The following is an 18,719-nucleotide window of genomic DNA, read 5'->3' as shown; positions in this document are numbered from 1 at the left end:
CCCCAGCAAGATGGATCGGCAAAGTGACAGCATCAATGGGCTCAAGTGTGGCAACAATTGTGAGGTTGACCCAATATCGGGCAGTGTTTCATTCTATTGTGCATAGGGTCACTGAGTTGGCATCAACTAGTTGGCACCTAACAACAACAACAATTATAATACTATCCCTAAAACATAAAATCCTTAGTAATATTAAAACACCAACAATGAAATGAATCTTTATTGAGAACTTAGGTGCTTCAAGTTAGATACTGCTATTAAGTGCTAGTTACTGTTGTTGTTGGTGTTGTTAAGTGCCGTCGAGTCAATTCTGACCCATAGTGATCCTGTATAGGGTTTCCAAGGAGTATCTGGTGAGTTTGAACCACCGACTTTGATGTTCAAACCGACTTTGCCATCCAGCGCATTACCCCACAGCACCACACCATAAGTGCCTTAAGTTTTAGCAACAGTGCCATGAGATAACTGCATAGCATCATTTTAGAGTTGGAAAACAGATGCCAGGGAAACTGGGAATTAAACAAGACCTAAGTCACAGGGTTTTAAGATTCTGGAAATTACAAGAAATCTTCCTACTTCTCAAAGAAATGGAATGTTTCAAAGTTCTTTCCTTAACTCTCCCTCCATTTCCCTTCTTTTGCATGCCACTAAAAAAGTTCCAAACCAAAAATGCTAAAAGTTGCTTTAGTAATACTTTTATTATTATCACAGAAGTTTTCCGCATAATTCATTTAAAAGGCATGCATTCTGATCAACCTTAATATCTTCTCTTAAGCTTTCTCACTTATTTGTTTACAAAATCAGCTGGGATGCAGGCTTACATGGACATTAAAACCTGCCCAAAGAAAACCAGGAGTACTAAGAAACCAACTCGGGACCAGAGGCGGCACATTAAGAGATGGGAATACTTTGTTGCTGCAGAAGAAGTCATTTGGGACTATGCACCTATAATACCAGCGAATATGGACAAGTGAGTCATACAGGTCTTACCACAGTGGGCATGCTCAAGACATTGTTTCATTGAGTCCTAGGTACATAGAGGTGAGGTGTCAGCAGTTGATAACTCATGTGTTGGTTCAAAGCTTTTTATCCAAATCAATCTGGAATCACCTCAGATTCTTTAAGGGGACTCAGGTTAATAATAATAATAACAATGGAAGCTATGATTAGTTAAATATCTGCAGTGTGCTAAACTCTTTCTAAGGGTTTCCCTTCAACTCTGCAAGCTAGATGCTGCTATAATTTATTTTACAGACTCTAGGAAAATTTATAGGTTATGAGTAAGATTAGTCAAATTTGAAATTCAAGCGGCTCTTCAATATTTGAGAAGATACTCAACTTTCCTCACAAAATGAGTAATACACTTTAAAACTTCATTGAAACACCATAGTTCACCTATCAGACTATGTCTATAAAAAATAACATAAGTTCCCTGGATTCAAATCAAGGATCAAGCCTATCCTCTCAGTACACAGAGATGATAGGGATGGGTAACTTAGACATTGAGTACCTAAACTGGCAGGGTGGGGGGGTGGAGCTATAAAGACATGAAGTGGTTGGCTTACAAGTTTTCAAGAGGGCATTTAGTTTCAGACCCAGGGGGTGGAAGATAGAATCCCCATTGAATAGTTTTCATCTTGTCTAAATGAGTCCTGTAAAAGGAGGTGGGGATAGGCTTCTTTTGATTCAATAGTGAGTAGTTATTATCTTGACTAATTGTGATGGTCACCAGTGTAAAGTAGAAGATGTTGTGTGACAAAAGGGGGGGAGTAGTTAATCTTACTACTAGGCCCTAGGACCACCAAGAAGGAAGAGCATGAGTGGAACATAGGATCCTAACCAGAAAAGCAGCGACACCAGAGATGGAGGCAAGGGTGATGGCATGGAGAGACAGAATAGCTGTGTGCTGATGGGCAGGGGGCTGGTTTTCAAAATGTGCCCTTTGGTTGTTATAACAATTATATATTCCTGCATGCTTTTGTCTAAATCCAAAAGAGGAAAAAAAAAAGTTTCCTGAAGTGAGAAAGTGCTTTTAGAGACTCAGAAACACCTAGAAAGTCAATCAAGGGATCATAGACTAAGTGATGGAAAAGACATCAGAAAACTTCCTAGTGCATTCTGTCCTTTCAGCCAAGGTTCCTAGATTTACTGGAGGTCACTGTAGCAACCAGAGTGACAAGAAGCTCCAATCAGCTACTTCTAAATCTATGACTTTATCAGTGTAGAGCAGACAGTTCAGAGGTTTCCAGTTTGCCAACTAGATAAAAGAAATCAGTACTTTGAAAACTACATCCAGAATTTTTTTTAGAGAACTACTATTTTAGCTTGCCCAAGAATAGAACTTCTAAGGGGGAACTTCCCCCAACAAACTGGGGTATCTACTTGAAAAAGTCATTTAATTCTTTCTCTCTTTTTTAAAAAAATTTCATCTTACTTGAAGAAAATACAAATCTCTGCATTTAGATAATTTCTCAAACCAAATTGGAAAGCAATATAAAAAGGTGGTCTACAAACAGTATCAAGATGAGTCCTTCACCAAGCGCATGGAGAATTCTAATATACAAGATGGGATTTTGGGCCCTGTCATCAGGGCCCAAGTCAGGGACACACTTAAAGTAAGTAACAATAATACCTGATTATGTGTTTCTTTTTTTTTTAAAAGGTACTCATGTAGTTTAAAATTCAAACTCAGTTTTTAGTTAGTGTTTGCATTTACTTATATCTTAACTCATACAACATAGGATCTGAGACAGTTTATAATGTTACAGAGGAAGCTGCTGTAGTTGGGATAAAGAATACTATGGTAGTGGTGGTTATGTTCCATGGAGTTGGTTCCGTCTCATAGCGACCCTGTACAGGGTTTCCAAAGCTGTAAATCTTTACAGGAGCAGAAAGCCTCATCTTTCTCCCGTGGAACATCTGGTATTTTCGAACTGCTGACCCTGAGGTTAGCAGCCCGGTTTGTAATCACTACACTACCAGAGCTCCTTAAAGCATACTATGGGGACAAAAAAATAAAGCTAAGGATAATATAAACATTATAAAGCACAGATGGTAGAGTCCTATAAAGTTGTTTGCAAATATTGTGCAAAGCTTTCTAATAGCTAAAATAAAAGGGAAATATGTGAGATCAAGAGTTTCAATATTCATAAAAGAAAAAACTTTCTTAATATTGAGGCCTAAAAGAACTTTTTCCCATGATTCCTTGAAAAGTGGATGCTGTGTTTGTAGATGATGGCATCCTTGACAAAATCTTTACAACTGGTACCATAAATAAACTGCATGTTCTTCTTGTTGTTAAGTGCCGTTGAGTTGGTTCTGACCCAGAGTGACCCCGTATGGTGTTTTGGAGGCTGTACATCTTTGCGGGAGCTGAAAGTCTCATCTTTATCCTGTGGAGAACCTGGTGGGCTCAAATCGCCAACCTTGTGGTGTGCAATCCAGCACTTACCATACATAAACAACATGCTCCCCTCAAACTTTGCTTAGCTATTAAAAGAATGTTGATCATTATAGCTGTAAATACAAATAATTAAAAACAATTATTCAAAGGAAACAAAATGATTTGGTCTAGGTTTGCAATTTTCTGATGGTTGGTTATGATCCAAAGATAAATTTAGATATGTAGAGAGAACACTGAATGTTCTTCAGACACGTCCCCAGAAATATAATGTCGTATAACCAAACTTTTGGTAAGAACTAGTAGAGTTCAAGGTTGCAATCTTTGGCAAGATTCTATAATGTAGGTAACCTAAAGGTTAAGGATGATTAAGGATGACCTAATTGTTTTCATATTCATTCAAGTAGAAGATAAGCTAAGGTTCTCTTGAAAATTAAGGACCCTCACTAGACTTCCTTTATCAATAATTCCTTCCCTTCCCCTTGGCATGGGGGTGGACTAAGGAGATAACTGCAGACATAGTTCTTCCTGCTTATTTTTAAATAACAGAAGGAAAAAAGCAGTCTTTTGCTGTGTTTCTTTTGCTTCATCCATTTCCTGTGAACTCTTTCATGTGCTCTTGGCAAGTATTAACCTGCTTCACAGGAAATCCAGGAGCTCTGGTAGCGTAGTGGTTACGAATCGGGCTGCGAACCTTAAGGTCAGCGGTTCGAAACTACCAGCTGCTCCGCGGGAGAAAGATGAGGCTTTCTACTCCCGTAAAGATTTACACCCTTGGAAACCCTGTACAGGGTCGCTATGGGTCGGAACTGACTCGACGGCACTTAACAACAACAACAACTCAAAGATGTAGCTGTAGTAGATCTGGCAGGAGGAAAGAGGGTCATGATCTTGAGATGAGAATCTCAGTCCACATTCAAAGGGAGCTGTGGTCCAGGTAGGCAAGGCAGGGAGAGGATGATGGACCTGAATGGATGTTAGACTCTGAGGGCAATGTTGCCTTTCCTCCTTGCTTTCAAAGGTCAGACTTCTCTTACCATTTCCACTTAATGTGTGAGTGAACATCTCTTAAATGATCTTGCCAGGCAATGGAAAAAGCTTACTCCTCATAAAACTATCGTTGGTTTCCTCACCATTTGTTCCAGCACACATGCCATATACACCCACACATACCGTCCAATGAGTGAATATGCAAAAGTAGTATCTTGTATTAACTCTCATATTTGACCTGAAATAATGAACTTAATTTACTTTTGTAGATTGTGTTCAAAAATATGGCCAGCCGCCCCTATAGCATTTACCCTCATGGCGTGACCTTCTCTCCTTATGATGATGAAGCCAACACTTCTTCCACCTCAGGTTTGACTCTTTCACTTCTATGGGATGAAACTGTTTTCCTCTGAGACTTCCTTCCCTGCCCCCCACTGTCTTACTTGCTCAGTATTATGATTAGTGCAGTCACATAGAATACATGTATTGTTGCTGTTAAGTGCTGTTGAGTTGGTTCCAACTCATAGCAACCTTGTATAGTGTTTCCAAGGAGCAGGTGGTAGTTTGAACCACTAACCTATAGTGCCACACCAGGACGAAACGTCACAACCAAACTCTTCTCACTTCAGGAATTTTGTTTACTTTCCATCTAGTAACCAAAAACCCCCCACCTAGTTCCTGTCTAATTGATTCTGACTCATGGAAACCCTATGTATGTCAGAGTAGAACTATGTTCCATAGAGTTTACAATGGCCGATATTTCATCAGAATTTCTTCTCAGACACCTCTAGATGAACTGGCACTTCCAACCTCCTAGTTAGCAGTCCGTGTGTTGACCATTTGTATCACCTAGGGTCTCCAGGTTTATTTTGTTCTGGTTGTTGTTAAGTGCCATCAAGTCAGTTCTGATTCATAGTGATCATGCATAGGGTTTCCAAGGAGTGGCTGGTGAGTTTGAACCAATGACCTTGTGGTTCAAACCAACTTTGCAGTCCAGTGCTTTATCCCACAGCGCCACACCAGTGTTTACAAAGCGTGGTATCTTTTTTTGGTGTCATAGCAGTCTCTACATGTTCTCCAGGCTTCTACCAAAAAGAGGTTAATAGAAAAAGAATATTCCCTTCTCAGTATTATTTGGTTCTGATGAAAGCTCTAATATTTATTTGTAATCATGAAATGATTTTCCAAATGAAAACAATGTTGAGTACCTTTTTTTTTTTTTTTCCAGGCAGTGGCTCCATGATCAGAGCAGTCCAACCAGGAGAAACCTATACTTACAAATGGAACATCCTAGAGTCTGATGAACCCACAGAAAATGATGCCCAGTGCTTAACAAGACCATACTACAGTGATGTGGACGTCACAAGGGACATTGCCTCTGGACTGATAGGGCTACTTCTAATTTGTAAGAGCAGATCCCTGGACAAGCGAGGCATACAGGTATTTTGCTCTTGAAGTAACCTTGCAAAAATTCCAGCAATTTATTCTGGCTGGACCAAATTAGGTTCTTGTTAAATCGAGGGATGTTCCTTCTAGAGATCTGTAATATTGAGTTATCCTCTTTAGTATTCATGTGATGCCATTTATTCTTTTGATTTCCTTTTTGTCTTGTCTACCTTCATCTGGACTCTCACTTCAGAAGACAAATCTACAGTGTGATGATCTATTTTGTTTGGTTCCAGATCCTAGGTTTGTTGATATTAGCTGTGCTATCTTGAAACACATTGCTTAGCCTACCGTAATTTGTTAATATCCAAGCCCCCTAAAATTTTTACAGGGTTGTTTCAGGGATCAAGTGATATTCTTCTTGTTGTTAAATGCCATCAAATCAGTTCCAGCTCAAAGCAACCCTATATAGGGTTTCTGAGGGGCGGCTGGTGAGTTTGAACTACTGACCTTGTGGTTCAAACCACTGACTTTGTGGTTCAAACTGACCTTGCTGCCCAGTGCTTTACCCTATAGCACCACATGTGGTAAAACCATAAATCTCTATACCAATCCTTGTTATTTCTAGAGACTTGAAATATGAACAGATAGGCTCAATTCCCTGAAAGCAAGTGCACTTACTTGGAAAAATAATTTCTTATTAAGTTGAACCCAGATAAGAGTCTGTCTTTGGTGAGATTAAATTATACAGAAGAATGTGAACAAAGATGAATCTTCTGTGTTTATCTTCAGTGAAGAATTAATAGCTTCATATTATTAACCCTAAAATTGCCAGAGAAGAGTCTATGCTCATCTGTTATCAAAGAGGCTTCATCCCAAGTCATACAAAATAAATATGAAACTAACAAGATACCCCATTACTATTGAGTGAATTCTGACTCATAGTGACCCTATAGGGCAGAATAGAATTGCCCATAGGGTTTCCAAGGCTGTAAATCTTTACTGAAGCAGATTGTCATAGATTTTCCCCATGGAGCAGCTGATGTGTTCAAACCACTGATAGTTCAGTTAACAACTGAGCATGTAACCACTGCACCACCAGAACTCCTTATGAAATAAATATAACCCACTTCCGTGGAGTAGATTCTACTCTACTAATAGCAGACCTATATATGATTCCCAAAGCTGTAAATTTTTATGCAAACAGAATGCCTCATCTTTCTCCCAAAGCTGGTGGGTTTGAACTGCTAACCTGTGGTTAGTAGTCCGGTGCTTATCCTATAGGACCAGCAGGACTCTAATAAATAAACACCTAAGGAAATGAGAAATTGGCATTTGCCATTTCCTGTTTTATTGAGCTATGAAAGCAATCAGGTATGGAGAGATTCAAGGCTTTCCTATTGCAGCCTTCTGTTTAATCCTTTGCAACTGTTTGGGTTACAATCCTGCAGATTGTTCAGGTTCAAGGTGCTCAATTGCAGAAATGAAGAGACTTTCTGTTGTCTCTGAATTTTCTGATCTGGAATGTTTGCTTTTGCATAGTGCCTGTGCCTTGTGCATAATGAGTTCTCATAAATGCTGGAGTGCGTGGCTTTAGTGTGCTTTAGTGTTGTAGATAATTTGTTGGAATACTGATCATTAAGCACAGTACTTTCCCCCTCCAGAGGGCAGCGGACATTGAGCAGCAGGCTGTGTTTGCTGTGTTTGATGAGAACAAGAGCTGGTATCTTGAGGACAACATCAACAAGTTTTGTGAAAATCCTGATAAAGTAAATCGTGATGACCCTAAATTTTATGAATCAAATATCATGAGCAGTAAGTTGAATCACTGTTTTCTCCATCATTCTTCTCCTTCATACTTGTGCTTGAGGTATGACTGTGCCTAGGGGCAGAGTCACGGATTAGAATCCACACACTAAAGAGTACCTCTTATCCTCACTTTCAATGCAAGGGTTTGGTGATGAATTTGCTGGGTGGCATCACAGCAACCATTTTACAGCAATAGTTCATCCTTGGAAGTCACCATGTGACCTCCTACTTCAGATCTGTGCTCTGCAAAGTGAGGGGTGAGGATGGGGGTAAGAGATGCCATAGGTTTCAATATTATCTGGAGATTTCAACTGGGACCAAGGTGAATACTTGTTTTGGCCAGGACAGAAATTAGGCAAATAATCCAAAGGTAGGTTGTGAAATCGCAATAAGGCAAAATAAGCATGGGGAGCAAAGAGTCAAAGAGAGTCCATATGTGAAGTGGTTCCTTGAAAGTATTCTTCACATATGTGATGTCAACGAAATTCAACTTAAACTTCTGCTGTTACTGTTGTTAACTGCCATTGAATTCATTTCACCTCATGGTGACCCTTTGTGTGCAGAGTAGAACTGTTCTGTAGGGTTCTCAAGGTTTGTATGAAAAGCTTTGAAGGGAGCAGTAAGTTCAGAATAGAAGGAATTTCTTATCCCAGGGTCCAGGCATTTGTTGCAGTTTTAAACGTCAGGACCCAAAGCCACTGCTATAGGAAGCCTGAGAGTCATTTCATAGAGCCAGGTGGAAGCAAACATCGCTGCTACAGTGGGGTCCCCGCCACAGTTCCTCTAGCTGGGGAGTTACCATGACCACCTTTTCTGATGCTCTGGTAGCATAATGGTTACAAATCAGGCTGCCAACCTCAAGGTCAGCAGTTCAAAACTACCAGGAGTTCCGCAGGAGAAAGATGAGGCGTTCTGCTCCCATAAAGATTTACAGCCTCAGAAACCCTGTGCAGGGTCACTATGAGTTGGAACCAACTCCACGGTACTTAACAACAGCAACATTCCTACAGAAGAAGATGGTTTCTCCATGGTCTGCTCATATAATTTCAGATGACTGACACTTGGGGATTTTGTAAACAAGCAGCTGCCATGTCAAGCAGTTCATTCTAAAGTTATTCCCAGATTTCTTTGCATGCTTTTATTTTGGTAGTGAATCAGTCTAGATGAGCACGGTCCAGTAGAAATTTAGTAGGACCTACATAGGTAGTTTTAAAATTTCTAGCGATTGTTAGGTGCCATCCAGTTGGTTTTGACTCATAGTGGACCCTATGTACAGCAGAAAAAAAACATTGTCACAATTGTTTCTGTGTTTGAGGCCATTGTTGCAGACCCTGTGTCAACCCATCTCATTCCTCTTTTTTGCTGGTCTTCTACTTTACTGAGCATGATGTCCTTCTCCATTAAAAATTAAAGAGAAATACATGAAATTAATTTGAATTTGATTTGATCCATTTCAACATGTAATTGATATAAAAAATAATGAGATGTCAATTTCTAAATATTTTTTTGTTAAATCTTTGAAATGACATGTGAATTTAACAGTAATCGTACATCTCATTTCAGACTACCCATATTTCAAGTGCTCAGTAGCCACCTGTAACTATTGGCTGCCATATTGGGCAGTGTAAACCATTTAGAAAAAATATCTAGAAAAATATCCAGAATGAAAAGTAAACTAATAGCCAATAACTGATAGCTTATGCCAAACTAATAGCGTTATCTCAGTCATTTGACAAATATTTGTTAAATGCCCACTAGCACCAGACTTTGTGCCTATAGTGGTGACCCAGGCAGATGTGGTCCCTGCCCTTATAGAAATCATTTGATTTTGTTACTATGATTAGTAAACCATACTGCCAAAAGTAATACTACTTTTAAAGATAATAAAATGTATGAATTCAATACTTGAAAACTTAGATGATATCATATGGAGTCCTGGTGTGGCCCTGTAGGATAGGTACTGGACTCCTAACCACAAGGTCAGTGGTTCAAACTCACCAGCTGCTCCTTGGAAAGCCTAAACAGGGTTGCACTGGGTCAAAACCAACTCAACAGCATTTAACAATAACAACAACATCGATGATATACATGGTAAGTGGTGGCTGTAAAAATTACAAAATGTACTAAATAGGCTTCATTTTGAAGGACATTATTTCTGATTCAATGTGTCAAGACTAATATATCAAGAAGATGAATTTCTTATAATTTTCCTCCAAGTAGAATTATTCTGGTTAACATTCTAAATCGATCATTAGAATAGCCTTAAAGGCAGAGCATGGAGCATAAAATACTTCATATACATTTGATGATTGAAACAATTAATATAAATGAAAGACGTATTTATCCTGACATTTCTCCCTTGGCTAAATTAGGAGAATAAGCTCTCATTTGGGGAATCTGAGTTTACTGGTCTGGTTGTTGTTAAGTACCATGGAGTCAGTTCCGACTCATAGTGACCCTGCACAGGGTTTCTGAGGCTGTAAATCTTTATGGGAGTAGAAAGCCTCATTTCTCCCGCAGGACAGCTGATAGTTTCGAACTGCCGACCTTGCGGTTAGCAGCCTGATTCCTGCTAGCTATGGCAAAGCTTCTCTTGGATAATCCCTGCTTTGGCACAGTGGTTTTAGGGGGCTTTTGTATTACATATAATGAGACATAGGGCCTTTCGTTGGCACAGGGCTGGCATTTTAACAGATTTGATTCTTTCAGCTATCAATGGCTTTGTGCCTGCAAGCATCCGCACACTTGGATTCTGTTTTGATGATACTGTTCAGTGGCACTTCTGCAGTGTGGGAACCCAGAATGACATTTTGACCATTCATTTTACTGGACATTCATTCATCCATGGAAAGAGGCATGAGGATACACTGGCCCTCTTCCCCATGCGTGGGGAATCTGTGACCGTTACAATGGATAATGTTGGTAAGTAAGAGCCTGAACATTTGGAGACAAAGTTGATTTATTTTTTTTAATATGAACATATTTATTTGTTACACTTAGAAATCTATTTTATTTTTTATTGGACTCAGACTTAGAGGTAGAATCTGTCATAGAAGACAGCTTCCATCTCTAGGCAATCTGTTCCTGACCTTTTTCTTTGGCCTCCTTCATTCTTTCTGCCAAAAGCTTGGCATATTCTGTGGCCTCCTACCAAACTTTCTTAGTGAACTGTTTCTTCAGAGCAAAACACCAACGTTTGTGTTGCAGGACACGTGGAGTAACGAGACGCTGTACTTTGAGCATTTTGGTCCTGGGTTTCTTGCCGTCTTGGTCCAGTGGCTTTCTCACAACATACTGGCGGACATCATCTGCTTTGGTCATGGTAGTTATGTGCCGTTGAGTCAGTTTGGACTCATAGCAACCCTGTATAGGGTTTCAGAGGCTTTAAAGGAGCAGAAAGCCTCATCTTTCTCCCATGGAATGTCTAGTAGTTTCAAACTGCTGACCCTGGGGTTCGCAGCCCGACTCATAACCATCTTCTTTAGAGATTAAAAAGTTTAAGGATCCTGCTAGTTCTTTTGGGCTGACAACTTTGATTTTTGACTCTCCAATATATAAAGGCCTTTTGCAACTCTCAGACCTGGGCTTATCTTTCTATCCATTGCAGACTCTCCTTTTAATGCTTCTGTGATATCTATTTTGGGAAATTAATTCTTTTAATGGGAATGGGCCCCGTCTATTATTAGCATGGACTTAATTTTTCTTCTCTGGGTTAAGTAGGAAGTAAAGATGCACACTGCGGCAGAAAGATAAAGTATAGCTTTGAGAAAGCATAAACATTTCAGCCACAAAGAATATTTCTTTAGTCAAAATGCCCTTGCAGGTTTTTTGAGTTTTTTTTAAGGTAGCCATCTTCCTCTTTTTGGTCACTGTAGCAGAAAGAATTGCTCAATGTTGAATCACTTTCAGAGGTACCATATGATCAAGAGCCAGTGGTATTGAAGGAAGACATTCAAGCTGCACTGAAGGCATTGACAGAAAAAATTCCAGGAATTGATGGAATACAAATTGAAGATTTTCAGCAAACTGATGTCGCCCTAGCGGTGCTTACTTATCTATGCCAAGAAATTTGAAAGCTGTTACGTGACCAATCTATTGGAAGAGACCCATAATTGAGCCTATTCCATAGAGAGGTGACCCACCATAATGCAGAAATCATTCAACAATATCATTAATACCACATGCAAGGAAACTGTTGCTAAAGATAATTTTTAAATGACTGTGACAGTAAATCAACAGGGGGCTGGTAGAAATTCAAGCTGAATTCAGAAAAAGATGTGGAACATCAGATGAATCTTGGCTGAAAGCAGAGAACAGCAGAAAGTTGTTTACTTGTGTTTTATTGACTATGTAAAGGCATTCGACTATGTGGATCATAACAAACTATGGATAACATTGCAAAGAATGGTTATTCGTGAACACTGAATTGTGCTCATGAGGAACCTGTACATAGACCAAGAGACAATCGTTCGAATGCAAAAAGGGACTATTGAATGGTTTAAAATCAGAAAAAAATGTACATCAGGGTTGTAGCCTTTCTCTATTTGATTAAATCTATATGCTGATCAAATAAACCAAGACATTGTATTATATGAAGAAGAACACGGTATCAGGATTGGAGGAAGACTCATTAAAACCTGTGATATGCAAATGATACAACTTTCTTGCTGAAGGTGAAAGCCTTGAAATACTGATGAAGATCAAAGTCTACAGCCTTCAGTATGGATTGCACCTTAATGTAAATAAAACAAAAATCCTCACCATTGGACCTTTAAATAACATCATGATAAAAGGAGAAAAGACTAAAGTTGTCAAAAACTTCATTTTGCTTGGATCTACAATCAATGCTCATGGAAGCAGCAGTCAAGAAACAATGTATTACATTAGACAAATCTGATGCAAAAGTCCTCTTTAAAGTGTAAAAGAGCAAAGATGTAACTTTGAGGATTAAGGTGCACTTGACCCAAACCACAATATTTTCAAACACCTCATATGATGTGAAAGTTGGACAATGTCTATGGAAGACCAGAGAAGAAATGGTGCATCTGAATCATGGTGTTGGTGAAGAATATTGAAAGCAGTATGGATTGCCAGAAGAATAAACAAATCTGTCTTAGAAGAAGTACAATCAGAATGCTCTTTAGAAGTGAGAAATATAATCTTTTATACTTTGGACATATTATCAGGAGGAACCAGTCCCTGGAGAAGGAGACCATGCTAGGAAAAGTGGATGGTCAGTGAAAAAGAGCAAGACCCCCAAGATGAATCAGCACAGTGGCAAAAACAATGGGCTCAAACATAACAACAATTGTAAGGTTGGTGCAGGACCGGGCAGGATTTCCTTCTGTTGTGCATAGGATTGCTATGAGTTGGAACTAACTCAACAGCACATAACAACAACAATAACATCTCACTCTAGGGTGAGCCATTACCAGACATAGTGCTTTAGAGGCTGAGCCTCAGAGACAGCCAAGTAGCATGGAAAGCACATGAGTTTTGGAGTTCACTAGAACTGGGTTCACATCCTATTCTGCCATTGAATATCTATGTATCCTCACACATGTTACCTTACCTCAATGAACCTCACTTCTCAAATAATCACACCTCACAGAGTTGCTTTGAGCATTAATTGTAGTGTGTGTGAAGTTCCTAGCACTTAGTACACAATCAACAAGTGGTAACTATTGGAGACTTCACCATGCCAGGAAATCTTCAGTGTGCCAGCAAGTCATAACATGTCTAAGAGATTCAAAATTGCCTTGAGTCCCGCTGAATTATTTATTGACTAAAAGGTATTGCTTTACATTAAAAAAGAATGTAAATTGAAAAAGAATCTAAGGAAAACAAAAATCCTCACCACTGGACCAATAAACAACATTCTCATCAATGGAGAAAAGATTGAAGTCATCAAGGACTTCATTCTTCTTGGATCAACTATTAACACTCATGGAAGCAGCAGTCAAGAAATCAAATGACGTATTGCATTAGGCAAATCTGCTGCACAAGACCTTTTTAAAGTGTTGAAGAGCAGAGATGTCAGTGTGAAGACTAAGGTGTGCCTGACCCAAGCCATGGTATTTTCTATAACCTTATATGCATGCGAAAGCTGAACAGTGAACAAGGAAGACCATAGAAGAATTGATGCTTTTGAGTTACGGTGTTGGAGGAGAATATTGAAAGTGCCATGGGCTGCCAAAAGAACCAACAGAGCTGTGTTGGAAGAAGTACAGCCAGAGTGCTCCTTGGAGGCCAGGATGGCCAAACTTCGTCTCTCATACTTCAGACTTATTATCAGGAGGGAGCAGTCACTGGAGAAGGATATCATGTTTGGCAGGGTGGAGGGTCAGAGAAAAAGATGAAGACCCCCAGCAAGATGGATTGGCAAAGTGGCAGCATCAATGGGCTCAAGTGTGGCAACAATAGGGAGGTTGGCCCAGGATCAAGCAGTGCAGTGTTTCGTTCTGCTGTGCATAAGGTCACTATGAGTCGGTATCGAATAGATGGCACCGAACAACTACAACAACAAAAGGTATTTACTCTTACTATCCCATCCCCCCTGGAGTCCTGGTGTGGTGCTGTGGGCTAATGTGTCAGACTGCAAAGTCATTTGAACTGCAAGGTTTAAGCTCATCAACTAACTGCTCCTTGGAAACCCTATACAGGGTCACTATGGGTTAGAATTGACTCGACTGCATGTAACAACAACAACATCCCATCCCCCATTCTTTTAAAACGATTTTTTCATTTGTCTCACATTACTTTCCACTTGTCCAAGAAACTGCAGTGTCTTAGATCTTTACAAAACATGGTCTTCTGCTTCTTCCTTTTCCTGTAACAAGCCTAAGAGTCTCTTTATGGGCATGTGGGACTTTTATTCTACTAATAACAATAGGGAATAGAAAGTAGTTAAGAATGGTAAAAGCTAGAAAAGCCAAGTACCATAAATGCACAGTACTTAGAAATATTGAACTTTTTCTGATTTCAGAAACATTGGGGGTATACCTCATCATCAACCCCACTCCAATTCTTAAGCACCTAGTGTGTATCTGAGAAGATATTTATGATATTCAAAGTTTATTTTATTCTCGATTCATCCTCTCCTTAGTATATTCTAATATAATGACTCTCAAAATATCTGTACTCAAAGACCTTTTTGTTCTTCTCCTTGGGTTACCCATTGGGCTCTGATTGCAAGGTTAACAGTTCAAATCTACTAGCTGCTCCATGGGAGAAAGATGAGGCTTTCTACTCCCCTAGATTTACAGCCTTAGGAACCCTATACAGCGTTGCTATGAGTTGAAACCGACTCAATAACACACAACAACAATCTTTACAAAGGAACCTTGGTGGTGCTATAGTATAAGCACTGAGCTAAGTAACCATAAGGTTGGCATTTCAAATCCACCAGTCACTCCACAGGAGAAAGATAAGGCTATAAGGATTTATAAAAACCCTATTGAGGGTCACTATGAGTCAGATTCGACTTGATGGCAGTGGGCTTGTATTTTTTGGGTGCTGTAGGATAAGCACTCGGCCTTAAAGTCAGTTTGAACTACAAGGTTGGCAGTTCAAACTCACCAGCCGCTCCCTAGTAACCCTATACAGGGTCACTATGAGTTGGAACTGACTCTTTGGCACTTAGAATCTAATCTATAGACTAATAAATTCTGGCTTATATTATGTTAAATGAGATGATTGCACAGCTCCCATACCTGGATGTCACCCCAATATCAAATTGCTAAAACATTTTCTAAACACTTTACACTCAATTTCTGACCTTATGGTCATTATGGACCAGTGACCAGCAGTTGTCCACAGACCACACTTGAGTATCCTTGTCTAAAGTTTGTTAGAAATAATCTGTTACTATGGTTCCTAGCATTTTTATAGCCTTTTTGAACTTTCAGTTCTCTCTTCTGTCTCTCTACTGTAGGAACTTGGATGTTAACTACCACGAGTTCTAGTCCAAGAAGCCAAAATTTAAGGCTGCGATTTAGGGATGTTAAGTGTATCCGGAATGATTATGACTATTCATATGAGATTATATATGGACCTCCTACGTCTACACCCATGGACACTCGGAAAATGCATGAAGATCAAAGTGAAGAGGATAATTACTATGATGATTATCAGGAACTTTTGGCATTATCATTTGGAATTAGGTCATTCAGAAATTTATCACTGAGTCAAGAGGAAGATGAGTTAAATCTCACTGCCATAGCTCTGGAGAACAGCTCTGAATTCATTCCCACAAGTGCAGATACAGCTGTTAGTTCAAATTCTTCTTCTCCAAGTAACATTAGTTGGTCCACAGATAATGACCTCTCAGAATCTCAAAAAACTCTTCCTCCCTCTATGGCCACAACCACTGAGTCCCCCCTGGGGCACCCCACTGGCTTAAACAGGAACTCAGCTCTCAACCCTCCCTCAGCAAAACATTCTAGCCCTTACTCTGAAGACTCTATAGAGGATCCTCTACAGTCAGATGTTACAGGGGTAAGCTTACTGCCTTTTAGTGGGAAAAGATTCAGGACTCTCCAGAAGGAAATACCAGCACATGAAACTGGAAGACATTTAAGACAAGGCAATATATCTCCTTCCAGAATGGTGTCCTGGAAGGACCGTCCTCGTGATCTGTTTCTCTTAAAACCAAAGAATTCGTCTAAGATTTTGAATGGGAAATGGCATTCGGTTTCTGAGAAAGGCAGTTACAAAATTATCCAAGAAATTGATGAAGATATGACTGTTAATAAACTGCTGAAGAGTCCCCAGAATGACTCAAGGACTTGGCGAGACAGCACTCCCCTTATAAAAAAGTATGGAAAGCAGAGTGGCCACTCAAGGTTTGCTGGAGTTAGACATAATTCTGTACAAGTAAGACAAGATAGAAAAAATAATGGATTGAAGAAATCCTCTTTTTACATTAGAACACGAAAAAAGAGAAGGGGCCAGACACTTACAGACCATGTGTCTATGTCTCCTAGGGGCTTTCACCCCTTAAGAGGAAAGAACTATACCACATTTTCAGATGGAAAACTTGATGATTCATTGTTAGTCCATAATTCCAGTGAAGAATCTCTTCTCACAGACCTCAACCAGACATTGTCCTCTATAAATCTTGGCCTGATAGCTTCACTTCCTGACTACAATCAGAACCCCCAAAGCAATGACACTGGTCAGACAAGCTACCCTTCAGATCTTTATCAGACAGAACTCCTAGAGGAACACTCTTATATCCAAGACGCTGATCAAATGCACTCTACTACTGATCCCAGTCACAGAGCCTTTACTCCAGAGCTTGACCAGATGGTCAACTATGACCTAAGTCACAAGCCATCCCCAGTAGACAGTGAGCAAATGTTTCCTTCCTTGGAACCTGAAGTTAGGCCAACAATCACCCCTCCAGATATCCATCAACCATCCCTCTTTCCAGAGCTCAGCCCGACTACCCTCTCTCCAGATGATTTCTATTCAGAAGTTAGTCAGACAATGCTTTCACACGACCTAAATCAGGTGACTCTTTCTCCAGAATTCAGTGAGACAAACTATTCCCCAGATGTCAGCCAGGTAACTGACTCTTCAGAGCTCAGTAAAGTAACCCTCACTTCAGAACTCAGCCAGGTGATTCTCTCTCCAGATGACTTCTCATCAGAATTCAGTCAGACAACCTTCTCTCCTGACCTCAGTCAGATGACTCTTTCTCCAGAATTCAGTCAGACAAACCTTCCCTCAGACCTCAACCAGGCAACCCTTTCTTCAGAACTCAGGCAGATGACCCTTCCTCCAGACCCCAGGCAGACATTGCCTCCTCCAGACCTTGATCAGACATCCTACGCTCCTGAATCTAGCCAACCTTTTCCAGAATTTAGTCCTACTCTCACTTCTCCAGACCCAAATCATATGCCATCTCCCCCACCATCTCCTCCACCAAATGACACTCTAATACCAACGCAATTTAATCCACCAGTTGTAGTGGGCCTTTCTGGAGATGATGGAGATTATATTGAGATTATTCCAAGGCAGGAAATCCAAAACAGTGAAGAAGATTCTGTTGAAATGGATTATGTGTTTTATGATGATCCCTACCAAACTGACATCAGGACAGACATCAACTCCTCCAGAAATCCTGACAACATTGCAGCATGGTACCTACGTAGCAACAATGGAAACAGAAAGACATATTACATTGCTGCTGAAGAAATATCCTGGGATTATTCAAAATTTGTACAAAGGTTTGGCTAGTTTCTTTCTCTTATATTTTCATTTTTCCACTATTGCTAAAACAAACAAACAAAAAAACCCATTACCATAGTCCAGGGAGTTCTGGTGTGTCATAGTCCTGGAGTCTTGGTGTGGCAATGTAGCATAAACTCTAGACTCCTAACTTCAAGGTTGGCAATTCAAACTCACCAGCTACTCCTTGGCTGCCCTATACAAGTTGAAATCAATGGCACTTAACAACAAAAATAGCAACATAGTCCAGGGGGAAAATTCTAGGCTGATTATGTTAAGTATGCTTTAGGTTCCCCTGTTACAAAATGGCCTGAGCTATTTCCTTTGTCAATTCTAAGATTAGTTTCTCTACTTTAAATGATACCTGCACAGTATAAAAACAACCACTATGAGAAGTTTTAGAATTCTATAGTTGAATAGTTTCCCCCTCTATTCTTCTTTCATTACATACTTTGGCAATTTGCTAATCAAGATTTCAAAACAAGTTTATGAGGTAGAAATCATCTTTTGCATATACTTAGTACATGCATATATATGTTGCTGTTTTTAAGTGCTGTCTACTCTGTTCTGACTTAAAACGACCCTGTACAGGGTTTCCAAGGAGCAGTTGGTGGGTTTGAACTACCAATCTTGCATTTAGCAGTCCAGTGCTTATCCTACGGTGCCACTGTATGTGGTGTTGGTGTTGGTGGTCATATGCCACTGAGTCAGTTTCAAGTCACAGCAACCCTGCATAGGGTTTCTGACGGGGCAAATCTTTATGAGAACAGAAAGCCTCATCTTTTTCCCACGGAGAGACTTGCAGATTTGAACTGCTTACCTTGCAGTTAGCAACCCAGCTTACAATCTGCTATGTTACCAGGGCTCCTTACATATATACATACATGTGTATATATATATA

General features: G+C 39.8%; 1 protein-coding gene across 1 annotated transcript in view; it reads left to right on the top strand.

Annotated features, from left to right (window-relative positions):
- The window catches only part of F5 (coagulation factor V (proaccelerin, labile factor)), a 142,580-nt gene that overhangs the window by 74,295 nt on the left and 49,566 nt on the right, over positions 1-18,719 (top strand). Inside the window, exons 7-13 of the mRNA XM_006872654.1 lie at positions 805-970; positions 2,441-2,615; positions 4,660-4,759; positions 5,619-5,830; positions 7,441-7,591; positions 10,295-10,507; positions 15,519-17,817. Of these exons, the coding sequence (XP_006872716.1) occupies positions 805-970; positions 2,441-2,615; positions 4,660-4,759; positions 5,619-5,830; positions 7,441-7,591; positions 10,295-10,507; positions 15,519-17,817 (3,316 nt within the window). The remainder of the gene's footprint in view (positions 1-804; positions 971-2,440; positions 2,616-4,659; positions 4,760-5,618; positions 5,831-7,440; positions 7,592-10,294; positions 10,508-15,518; positions 17,818-18,719) is intronic.

The sequence above is a fragment of the Chrysochloris asiatica genome, unplaced genomic scaffold, assembly GCF_000296735.1.
Source record: "Chrysochloris asiatica unplaced genomic scaffold, ChrAsi1.0 scaffold00207, whole genome shotgun sequence".
In the NCBI taxonomy this organism is placed as follows: domain Eukaryota; kingdom Metazoa; phylum Chordata; class Mammalia; order Afrosoricida; family Chrysochloridae; genus Chrysochloris; species Chrysochloris asiatica.
The sequence above is the reverse complement of the archived record's forward strand: the minus strand, read 5'-3'. Positions and strand labels throughout refer to the sequence as shown.